Genomic DNA, 12013 nt, shown 5'->3' on the forward strand with positions numbered 1-12013 from the left:
TTTTATTAGCCTTAAAAAAATCTGCAGACATTTCTGGATCATAATTGACTGCACATGAAACAGGAATTTTTGGCATAGATATTTTATTAGCCCTGAAGGAAACTTAGATCCATTAGATCTAGAGAAACAGCTGATAAGGTTCTAGCACAAAACCGTAATCTATACCTTTCAGACCCCTCAGGTGAGCTACCTCAAGTTGGATCTGGAGCTCTGATGCAGTTGTCAAGTTATTTTAATTTCCCTGTTAGAAATGTAAGGTTGGATTATCAAATTCAGAAATCTGGAGGTTTTGTCTGACATGGAGCTGATTTAGAAACAGATGAGAATCATTAGAGCTGTGCTCTAATGCTGTGCTCTTTCATGTGTCCGCTCAGTGAGCTCTGTCTCCCGAAGAAGAACAGAGTAAGATTTTAATGCATCGAGTCACGACTTCTCTTTACTGGGAATTCTAGTTTCTGTTGCTCTTTGCTTCTCTGTGATCTTACATTGACAACACCCTGCTGAGTGTCTGCTGTACACAGTCGTCACATTGTATTAATTGGTTGGTTGGGTTGGGTAGTGACTTGTTGCACAGCCTAGTTTTCCTTTTCACAAACAAACGTTGAGATGACATTACCTTCAGAATAGCTACAATGCTTTATAGCAGAATGCCAATCCAGCTCATCAGCGTTATGAATTATTCACTGTATGTCAGAATAATTTTAATATACCTCAAAAAAAAAATGGTACCTCATTAGTATCACAGAAGAGTGTTTATTCCACCGTGCCACAAACTGGACCACACGCCCGTGATGAACAAGCCAGATTCACACAATCAAACTAGATGACAAATTATTAAAACAAAAGGGGAGTGTGAGAGGAGAACTCAAGCTAACAATTCCAGGTGTAGTCTGTAAAGTCAGCAGTGCAAGTGTGTGCGTGACTGGAAAACTGGGGACCAAGCCAACTGTCAACAAAAAAAGAAGAGCGATTAAAAACAAGAGGTTTCAAAGCAGAGACCATCTACAGCTGAGCTCCAAGAGGGCGCTTAAAAGGAACAGTGGCACACTGGGCCCAGGTGTTGTGTTACTATCTCCCACTCCCCAGTCCAGTACCTGCAAGGAGGACAGAACACAAGCCACGCACAGGGTGGCAGAGGGCGGCGGGCCGGGGGTAGTTTAGGGGTGGGAAAGTTAGTTATCATAGAACTGTGTTATGCTATTAAAGTTACATTATCATCAGCAAAGCAGTGATCATGAAGATTAAACATTTCTATGTTGTATTTGTAGGAGGTGGAACTTCTATAACTGTAACAAGTCTTTATGATCTGAATATGCTCTTCAAATGCAAATAAGTAGGCCCGTGTTATCTCTTGGGATGTAGTGAAGCCTAAACTAATGAGAATACTTCAAATTTTAAGTGTCTTAACTGTAATGATGTATATTGAATAACACCATGAAGCAAAGCACAGTCCTGTGTTCAATCCAAATCCATGTTTGAATGTTGTTGCTTTAGGAAACTGTGCAGTAACGTAGCATCCTTGCTGTCATAATGTTGCCTTTTTCAAACTAGACATCAAAAGTGGTAATTATGTGAACAAAGATGCTCCATGCTCACTGCTACCTGGTGATTGATAACTCATTAGCCAGTGAGCACCTGCTGTTTTATCTCACACTTGTGAACGTTAGGAATGTGTTCACTGAAGTCTCAGAGCAAAGCTATTCCCATACAGTTCTATAGCAGCAGCTGCTAGCAGTCGGTTAGCTTAGCATAGCATAAAAACTGGAAACATTTGGACACTGTTAACCTAAAATTTAACTCATGGTTAGCTTAGTTTTTACTGCCGGGTTAACTGATATTGAAGCACATTTAGAAGCTTAATTGTAGCCCAGACGTCCATCATAAACTACAATTTTCACTGCAAAGTCAGTAAATGTTCAGTCTTTGTGGGAGTCTTAAGCCTGTGAAACAAATGTTTGAATGAATGTATGATTAAATGTCGTCACGGACGAAAGCACTTAAAGTGGCTGGTAAAACTAGAAGAGTGATTGTATAAACATGAGTAGATCACATAACTATTGATCACAGTTTTTAAGTCCTGCACTCCTGGCAGCTTTTGTTTAGTCAGATCACTGTGGTATGAAAATCAGGGGTTAGAAACGTAAAGCATTATAATCATGTCTGCTGCTTATTGTTAAATTTCATTGTCATAAATAATGTACTAAAATGAATACAAAACAGTGCAACCATAAATATATTATGGTGTGTGTGTGTATATATATATATATATATATATATATATATATATATATATATATATATATATATATATATATATATAAGAAATGTAGAGAATCAGTGGGCCAATCATGAAAAAAACTCAATTGTGACCCTTTAACTGCCTAAGAATTTATTAAAAAGAAAAAATGCCAAAAACTGGACTGGAAGCAGTAAAATATTAAGATAGAAGCAAAATGAAGAGTGTGTGCTAGTGTTGCTTCTTGTTTGTACCTTTGTAAACCTGGTTAGTCCTGTTACTGAGGAGTGGCGCGTTTCTCACTTGTTACATCTTCCTCTTGTGCTTTCTAGTTAGGTTTCGGCTGCCCAAAGGCTTAGTCTGAAGTTAAGGTGTGTGCGTGCGCATGTCGTTGTCGCAAGGGGGGCTCCAGGAGAGGCGGTCCTGATGCTGCCTAACCTGTTTGCCTGGATTATAGGCATTCAACTGGTAGCTTCATCTCGTTGTGCCTACAGAGCAGCAGTCACGCACTGAAGAGGACACATCTGGCCCTAGGGCTTCCTTAGGAGAAGGTGTCTCTGGCATCAGCGCACGGTGAGTCCATCAAATATGAATGTAGTTACCTGTTTCTGGATGTTATGAGACAATCCATGCTAGGAATAAATGGGAGGGCATTTTATTTAAAATACCTTCTTGTTTATTCAATTTATAAACCAAAATTTCTGTTTCTCTAGTGTTTTAGGACTGAAACTGACCTGAATTACCTCCCAGATTTGGTTGGAAAGTTTGAATTAATACTGAAGCTGCTTAAAGCGGAGGGGCAGGTGTACATTCTGCAACAGTAATTATGTGTTGTATTATTGTTGTTGTAAGGCTATAAAGTTGGTATACTGATTTGATTTTCTACATAAGCATTGTTAAATCATTTGAGACAAACTGCAGATATAGACAATACAAATGATCACCTTTAATATTCAGCATTGTTAATTAGTTAACCTGTTATTTCTAGATTGTCCCAACTGTGGACATACCAAACTCTGCAGTCATGGGACTCACGCCCCATCTGTTTTTGTGAAGTTGTTTCTCTCCTGGTTGCTCCCCTGGATACACCTAATAACGACAATGCAGTTTTTTTTTAAGTGTCTTGTGACCTGACTGCTTTTCTGTTTCTGCCTCTCTGGTTTGGGGAAACGGATATAAGGTCGAGGATCCCAGTGCCATCAGCATTGACCGTATAACTAATATTCTGTCGAGTGTAGTTGAGCTCTTACTGAAGAAATAACTGTATCTGCTGTCATCTGGTTACTAACTGGTTCGTACATGTGGTCTCATGATGTGAAACAAAACGATAACTCCTGGTTTGCCGATCCTCTGAGAGAGACTGCATTAACACAGAGTGTTCATGGTTTTGTATTTTCTAATTAGTGTAAATCAGTGGTTAACGTTGGCTTTGCAAGTACAGATTATCGTTTCAGCTATATCAATTTTATTTAGAATTGAGTGAATTAAACATTTTGCTATGTCTAGTTTTTGTTTTTAGTCTACTTTAAAAACCAAAGTATTGACTGATGAATATCAAGTTTGACTTGCTGGAGAGTTGGAGAAAGATTCTCCTTCCTTTTTAGGACTTGGATCACAACACAGCACGTCTAAAGTCTGCTTTGTTGCTTTGTACTTGACTGTGCTGCAAGTGAATTACATTAGTGTTTATATGTGAATGCTGGGGCGTGGTCAGTCAGAGTGCATCCAAACCAACTGGTTTAGATGCACTCGTTTTGCTTAAACCTGGCAAAGGCTTTAGATTCCTGAAGTGTGAGACAGCATGCTTTGTGGGCCTCATAGTTTCTCTGTTAGTCAGGGCGAGAAAATTTAGGAGCTGGTGAAAAAGCACCGCACAGGTGAAATGACACGTGGTCGAGGTTACGCAGTGCTCACTGTGGATGTCGGGTATTGGCAACCATTTATTGTACAGGTATTAACAGTGACTGACAGCAACTCAAGTAAATTTTTCTCTGCAGTAATAACTCAGTGGCTCAGTGGTGGAGCGGGTGACCACATGCAAATGCCGTGTTGCGGTGCGGATGGCGTGGGCTCGAGCCTGGGTCTGTTGCCATTTTGCCCTTGTCTTCCCCCCATTTCCTGTCTCCCTCTACTGACAACAAAAAGCCACTGTGGCCAAAAATGGAAAAAAACTAAAATGTACCATTGCGTCCATCTAGTGTCACTGTATGGGTGTCTACTTTAAGTCATAACTCACTCTGCTTTTCTTTTCTTATTTACAGATATTGCTGTGGTGTGTCGTTCACACGCTGTCTTGAATTTTCATATAAATTCTGTAATGTGGATGTGCGTGCACAAGAAATAATGGTAGGTATAACAAAATGGCTAACAATTATATGCAAAAATGTAAACATTCATAATACAGAATGGGGGGAAATGGACTAAAATAAATAGCCTGATGATAAAAATGGGGTAAATCTCTCATAGTCTGTATTCTTACCACTTTCAAACAACCAGGACAGCAAGAGTGCAAGCTTTTCAGAAAGCCTTGTGCTGGATAACTCTGAGAAAGGAGTCGTCATTACAGGATTTAAAGATGACGCAATTGCTGCAAAAACTGGCCTGCAATCTGGTAAGATAAAAACAAAACTGTAAATTGATTTTTCTTGTAGTGTTTGTTAATGTTTCAGAAAATCCAACCAGTAGTCAGAAAAAAGGATTTGATATTGTTTCTACTCGTTCCAGGGGATCAGCTTCTTGCAGCTACAATACAACTTGACAAACTTGAGAAAAATGATGTGCTGAAAATCCTGAAGGTTCTCGAGCCCTATGAAAGCAACATAAACCTTCTGACAAACAAGGATGTGAGAGCCGGTTTTGACCTTGGCTCGTTAGGAGTACATCTTAAAGATTCAGCAGAGGTAAACGCCAAATTGTGGGAGAATTGTTTTAGTTCACATTATTAAAGGCAACATTGGTAACTATATAAGACAATAAAAATATTGTCTTTTTGGATGTATAGATGGAATTTTTTGAACCCTACAGTTTATGGGAAGTGGATTTAGATTGTAAAAATTAAAAACTCTGTGGTTGAAATTTTGAATTTCCAGTTATTTCAGTGAATGCTCATAAAATCACCAAAAAAAAAAAAAAAAAGAAAAGAAAATATCCAGCTAAACATTTGGATTTTTTTCTTACACGTTGTATATATGATACTTATGCAAATAGTCCATACTTAATAAACATAAATCTTTTACTATACAAATGTTCAGGGGAAGTTTCATGGTGATTCAGGTCTCTTAGTTAAAATTTTTTTTACCCATAATGGCTTGTTTTCAGTTAAAATTACAGAATTCTGCAGTCGGCTCTGTAAAAAGTTTTGAATCAACTATATTAAAATTAAAAATATTTAGATTTGTTTAGGACATGTAAGCAAATTAGTTTTTATCCATTTAGATAAAAGTTAAATTTGCATATTTGCATAAGCTATCTGAAAGGAATAACTGTCCTAATGGATGTGCTCATCAGGGGAAGTTTTGTGAGTAATTTATTTACTCACCCACCCTATTCATCCATAACATCACTCCTGCCTCTATCTTACTGCTGTGGAGATGAACTGGGCAGAGCTTATGCCATTCAAAATAAAATTGGGTTAATAGGGGTGGATAACAAAATGAATGTTAACATACGTTTTATAATTATTATGTTTATTTATTCATTCATTCATATTACCAACAGATGTTACAAAAAGATCTCTCACTGGATGCATCAACTGAGGGACCAGCTGTTTCCCTGGATGGCCTGAATGGAAAGTTGAATGCTGTGCCGGGGGTTAAAATTAGTGATCCAGCTCTTAATGGAGACCTTCCAAGTTTCAGCCTAAATAAGCCATCAGCTGATGCTGGTGCCAAATTTAGAATGCCCTCAGCAGAACTTACAGGACCAGATATAAAATCAGATCTAGGTGGAACCCTGAAAGCACCTGATGTCAGTATTTCATCTCCCGATCTTAACACTCCCAATGTGTCGCTAGACATGAACAAACCAGAAATCGAGTCTGGCAAAATGAAATACCAGGCTCCAAAATTCACAATGCCAAAATTCAGTATACCTCAGCTTGACAGACCAAAAGCAGACATGAATATGTCAGGTGATGTAGATCTTCCTTCAGTCCATGGAAATATGGCGACACCAGGTCTCAACCTGTCAGCTCCAAAATTAGATATAAAAAGTCCAGATTTGGAGATGAATGGGCCAAAAGTGGATCTGAATGGTCCTGATGTAAGTTTGGAAGCCCCAGATGCTAATATTGAGGCACAAACAGGGAAACTCAAACTGCCCCATCTAAAATTGACTACTCAAAAACTCAGCCCAGATGCCAAGTTAAATGCTGACCTGTCTGCACCTGATGTCAGCATCTCCACACCAAAGATTGATGGTGATCTAAAAACACCAGATGTGGATGTTGGTTTACCTAAAGCTGATCTTAATACCCCTAATCTAGATGTTCAAACCTCAGACCTTGACATTGATGCCCCATCTGGTAAAATCAACTGGCCTCATCTGAAACTGAAGAAACCAAAACTTAATGGCTCAAAAGCAGATCTGGAATTGGATGCAAACCTAAATACTTCAGATGTGGATCTCTCTGTTCCAAACATGGAGGGCAAGATAAATGCCCCAGATGTTGACATACATTTGCCAAAGGCAGAGCTTAAAGGGTCTGATCTGGAGGTGAAAACACCAAATATTGATGCAGAAGCTCCATCTGGTAAGATCAACTGGCCTCACCTGAAATGGAAGAAGCCCAAACTTGAAGGCTCAAAAACAGACTTAGATTTAGATGCAGGCCTGAAGACACCTGATTTAAGCCTCTCAGCTCCAAAGATTGAAGGTGACATTAATGTACCGAACGCTGAGTTAAATCTTCCAAAAGCTGACCTTAAGGACCCAGATATTGACATTGATGCTCCTTCAGGAAAAATTAACTGGCCTCATTTAAAGTGGAAAAAACCCAAAGCTCATGGGCTAAAAGCTGACATGGACCTTAATGCAGATCTAAGTACACCAGATGCCAATCTTTCAGTTCCAAAAATTGATGGGGAGATAAATACACCTGATGTTGGCCTCAATTTACCCAAAGCTGATGTCGATATAAAAGCTCCAGATGCTGACATAGACCCACCTTCCAGCAAAATCAAGTTCCCAACACTGAAAAAACCCAAATTCTTGCTTTCTGGGCCAAAGGTGCAAACCCCGGATGTTGATGCTGATGTGAAAGCACCTGACCTCAGTCTGTCTGCTGAAGGACCTGATGCTGATCTGAATTTACCCAAGGCTGATGTTAAACCACCAAATGTTGACATTGAGGCTCCATCTGGAAAGATCAAATTCCCCACTCTTAAAAAGCCAAAATGGTCACTCTCAGGTCCTAAAGTTAATGGTCCAGATGTTGATTTAGATGCTGCTGTTTCAAGCCCTGACTTGAATCTCTCAGCTCCAAAGATTGATGAGGTAAATGCACCAGGTGTGGATCTAGAGTTACCAAACGCTGATCTGCAAGGACCCAAGTTAGATGTAGAGCCATCAGATGTTGACATTGAAGGTCCCTCTGGAAAATTCAAATGGTTCCACTTGAAGAAACCCAAATTTGCCACACTGAAAGGTCCAAAGGTTAACGCTGATGCAAAGGTACCAGACATGGACCTCAAAAAACCTGATGTGGATTTAAGTGCACCAGATATGAATCTTTCGTCATCAAATATTGACGGCAGTATCAGTGCCCCAGACCTTAACCTTAGTGCTCCAGATCTCGACCTTGACTCATCTGATGCTAAGCTGAAATCTCCAAAATTTAAATTACCAAAACTTAAAGGGCCAAAAGTCAAGGGTACTGATTTGAATGCTGACTTAAATGCACCAGAGATTGATGCAAGTCTTGCTGCACCTAAAGTTGAAGTAGCTGCACCAAATGCAAACCTAAAAGCACCAGATCTCTCTTTGTCTGCACCAAAAGTTGACGGTAGTTTACCAAAAGCTGATCTTAAAGGTGCCGATGTAGACATTCAAGCTCCAGATGTTGATGCCCATGGTGGAAAAATCAAACTACCCCACATAAAATGGCCAAAGTTTGGACAAAAAGTAAAAGGACCCAATCTCGATGCTGATCTTAAAAGTCCAGATCTGGATGTGTCTCTTCCCGACGTAGATGCAAAGCTTCCCAGTGCAGATTTCACAGCACCTAATGTTGATCTCAAAGCACCGGACTTAAATCTCTCGGCCCCCAAAATTGAAGGAAGTCTCAGTACTCCAGACGTAGATCTGGATGCTGATCTTAAAACAGGTGATCTTTCAATGCCAAAAGCTAGCATCAATGTACCAGACCTTGACTCTCCTGATGCTAAGCTGAAATTTCCCAAATTTAAATTACCAAAATTCAAGGGGCCACAAGTCAAGGGTACTGATTTGAATGCTGATTTAAATGCACCAGAGATTGATGCAAGCCTTGCTGCACCTAAAGTTGAAGTAGTTGCACCAAATGCAAACCTAAAAGCACCAGATCTCTCTTTGTCTGCACCAAAAGTTGACGGTAGTCTTGATGCACCAAATCTTGACATTAGTTTACCAAAAGCTGATCTTAAAGGTGCCGATGTAGACATTCAAGCTCCAGAGGTTGATGCCCATGGTGGAAAAATCAAACTACCCCACATAAAATGGCCAAAGTTTGGGCAAAAAGTAAAAGGACCCAATATCGATGCTGATCTTAAAAGTCCAGATCTGGATGTGTCTCTTCCCGACGTAGATGCAAAGCTTCCCAGTGCAGATTTCACAGCACCTAATGTTGATCTCAAAGCACCGGACTTAAATCTCTCGGCCCCCAAAATTGAAGGAAGTCTCAATACTCCAGATGTAGATCTGGATGCTGATCTTAAAACAGGTGATCTTTCAATGCCAAAAGCTAGCATCAATGTACCAGACCTTGACTCTCCTGATGCTAAGCTGAAATTTCCCAAATTTAAATTACCAAAATTCAAGGGGCCACAAGTCAAGGGTACTGATTTGAATGCTGATTTAAATGCACCAGAGATTGATGCAAGCCTTGCTGCACCTAAAGTTGAAGTAGCTGCACCAAATGCAAACCTAAAAGCACCAGATCTCTCTTTGTCTGCACCAAAAGTTGACGGTAGTCTTGATGCACCAAATCTTGACGTTAGTTTACCAAAAGCTGATCTTAAAGGTGCCGATGTAGACATTCAAGCTCCAGAGGTTGATGCCCATGGTGGAAAAATCAAACTACCCCACATAAAATGGCCAAAGTTTGGACAAAAAGTAAAAGGACCCAATCTCGATGCTGATCTTAAAAGTCCAGATCTGGATGTGTCTCTTCCCGACGTAGATGCAAAGCTTCCCAGTGCAGATTTCACAGCACCTAATGTTGATCTCAAAGCACCGGACTTAAATCTCTCGGCCCCCAAAATTGAAGGAAGTCTCAGTACTCCAGACGTAGATCTGGATGCTGATCTTAAAACAGGTGATCTTTCAATGCCAAAAGCTAGCATCAATGTACCAGACCTTGACTCTCCTGATGCTAAGCTGAAATTTCCCAAATTTAAATTACCAAAATTCAAGGGGCCACAAGTCAAGGGTACTGATTTGAATGCTGATTTAAATGCACCAGAGATTGATGCAAGCCTTGCTGCACCTAAAGTTGAAGTAGCTGCACCAAATGCAAACCTAAAAGCACCAGATCTCTCTTTGTCTGCACCGAAAGTTGATGGTAGTTTACCAAAAGCTGATCTTAAAGGCGCTGATGTAGACATTCAAGCTCCAGAGGTTGATGCTCATGGTGGCAAACTCAAACTACCCCACATAAAATGGCCAAAGTTTGGGCAAAAAGTAAAAGGACCCAATCTCAATGCTGATCTTAAAAGTCCAGATCTGGATGTGTCTCTTCCCGATGTAGATGCAAAGCTTCCCAGTGCAGATTTCACAGCACCTAATGTTGATCTCAAAGCACCGGACTTAAATCTCTCGGCCCCCAAAATTGAAGGAAATCTTGGCACTCCAGACGTAGATCTGGATGCTGATCTTAAAACAGGTGTTGACCTTTTGGCACCAAAAACTAATGTCAACTTACCAGGCCTGAACCTTTCTACCCCAAATATTAAGGGTCCTAATGTGGACCTTAATTTGCCTGAAACTGAAATTAAGGGACCCAGTCTAAATCTGCCAAAAGCTGACCTCCAGTCATGTGAGATCAAGGGTAAAGCACCAGATGGAAATCTCTCAGCACCAAACATAGAAGCCAGTGTGCCAAAGGTTGAACTGGAAGGACTTAATGCCACTGTGAAATCTCCGGATTTGAATATCATCTCACCCAAAGCAGACCTCAAAGGATCTAATATGCAGTTAAAAACACCAGATCTGGATCTGGATACCAACCTCGGTGACTTTAAAATGCCACATAACAAGCTTCCAAAACTTGATCTTTCAAGTCCTGAAGTAGAAGCTCCTGTTATAAATCCCACAGTTGAGGCTGGAATTAAAGTACCTGGAGTCAACACAGATACTCCTACAGCAGATCTGAGTGCACCAGAAATAGATATTAAAGGACCTGAGGTAGATACCAATCTTGAAAAGTCCATATTGCCACATTTCAAGTTTCCAACTTTCAGCCTTTTCGGGTCTAAAACAAAATCACCAGAGGCTAATGCTAATTCAGATCTTGAGGGAAGTGGCTCTGACAGTGATGTGCCACACACTGACGTCGAGGTTCCTGCATTCAAATTCCACAGACTGCCCTACACCAACATTGATGGCCCTGGAGGAATTGCTGATGCAATCGCCTCAATAAAATCTAAGTTCGAGGAAAAGGATTATGTTATCAGCAAAGGGATCCGCTTGCCAGTAATAAATACAACCTCAAAGGCAGGAGAAAAGATTGACATTTTGGAGAGATTGAAAATCGCAAAAGAAAAAGAACCCTCGATTAATGTCTCACCAACCGAAGACAAAACTGATCTCGATCTACAGCTCACTGGCCCAAGTCTTCAAGCTAATACATCTACAGGAGTGGGAGATTCCTCTTTAGTGAGAGGAGGTACTTTTAAAGTAGACAAACCAGAGCCTGTGCTGGGATTGGTAGCTCCAGATATTTCTACATCAAATGAAAATGACAAATATTCCTTGAGCCTTTCTAATATGCTTGGACTTGATGCCAATTGAGTCTTTAAAGGTTAGCCTGATAAATGAAGCTCTAGTCCAGAAACATGAAAATACATGTAGCTTAACTGATTTTATACTTTCGTTTGTGAACATGAGAGAGGCTACCTGCAGCTAGTGCATGCTACAATGTCTGTCTTGTAACAGTTGTAATAATTCAGCCTTAATGCAGACAGTTGTCAGAATTAATATCAACTATGTACATTTTCCTGTTATTTATATAAGCTTTTTTCTAAATGTTAATTTGAAAATACATTACGTAAATAACTCAGTATTGATTGTGATCAAAGTAAACTTTTTCTAGTGCTTTACTATACCTTAAACATTTTAAAGGATAAATGGTGTGAATGTGTTAATTTTTGTTCAATAAATCATTCCAACACAGATGTGCTTTAGATTCTTCACTGATGTAAAAATTTTGAACCAAAATTTAATTTTCTACCAAATATGTGAAACGATCTTCTGGTACTGCTTCAGCAAAAATAAGAATGTCCCTTAGTAAATTATTTTTGAAATTAAGGGACTGTAAAAGAATGATAATTTATGAAGAGCTTTGTGGCTCTTAATATATCAGTG

At 39.7% G+C, this 12013-nt stretch overlaps 1 protein-coding gene across 3 annotated transcripts; it reads left to right on the forward strand.

The window, feature by feature from the left end:
* Nucleotides 1-2682: 2682 nt before the first annotated feature.
* On the forward strand, nucleotides 2683-11812 carry LOC115777370 (neuroblast differentiation-associated protein AHNAK). 3 transcript variants are annotated; one of them, XM_030725266.1, is made up of 6 exons: nucleotides 2683-2809; nucleotides 4498-4582; nucleotides 4733-4847; nucleotides 4961-5136; nucleotides 5954-8684; nucleotides 8970-11812. In XM_030725266.1, exons 2-6 carry the CDS (start codon nucleotides 4580-4582, stop codon nucleotides 11438-11440), a joined length of 5496 nt encoding a protein of 1831 aa, XP_030581126.1. In that variant the 5' UTR covers nucleotides 2683-2809; nucleotides 4498-4579; the 3' UTR covers nucleotides 11441-11812. The 3 variants fall into 3 exon arrangements, with proteins under 3 accessions (XP_030581126.1, XP_030581124.1, XP_030581123.1); XM_030725264.1 differs by having other exon boundaries at nucleotides 5954-7411; nucleotides 7601-11812; XM_030725263.1 differs by having other exon boundaries at nucleotides 5954-11812.
* Nucleotides 11813-12013: the final 201 nt, after the last annotated feature.

This window comes from Archocentrus centrarchus, unplaced genomic scaffold (assembly GCF_007364275.1).
Source record: "Archocentrus centrarchus isolate MPI-CPG fArcCen1 unplaced genomic scaffold, fArcCen1 scaffold_50_ctg1, whole genome shotgun sequence".
In the NCBI taxonomy this organism is placed as follows: Eukaryota; Metazoa; Chordata; class Actinopteri; order Cichliformes; family Cichlidae; genus Archocentrus; species Archocentrus centrarchus.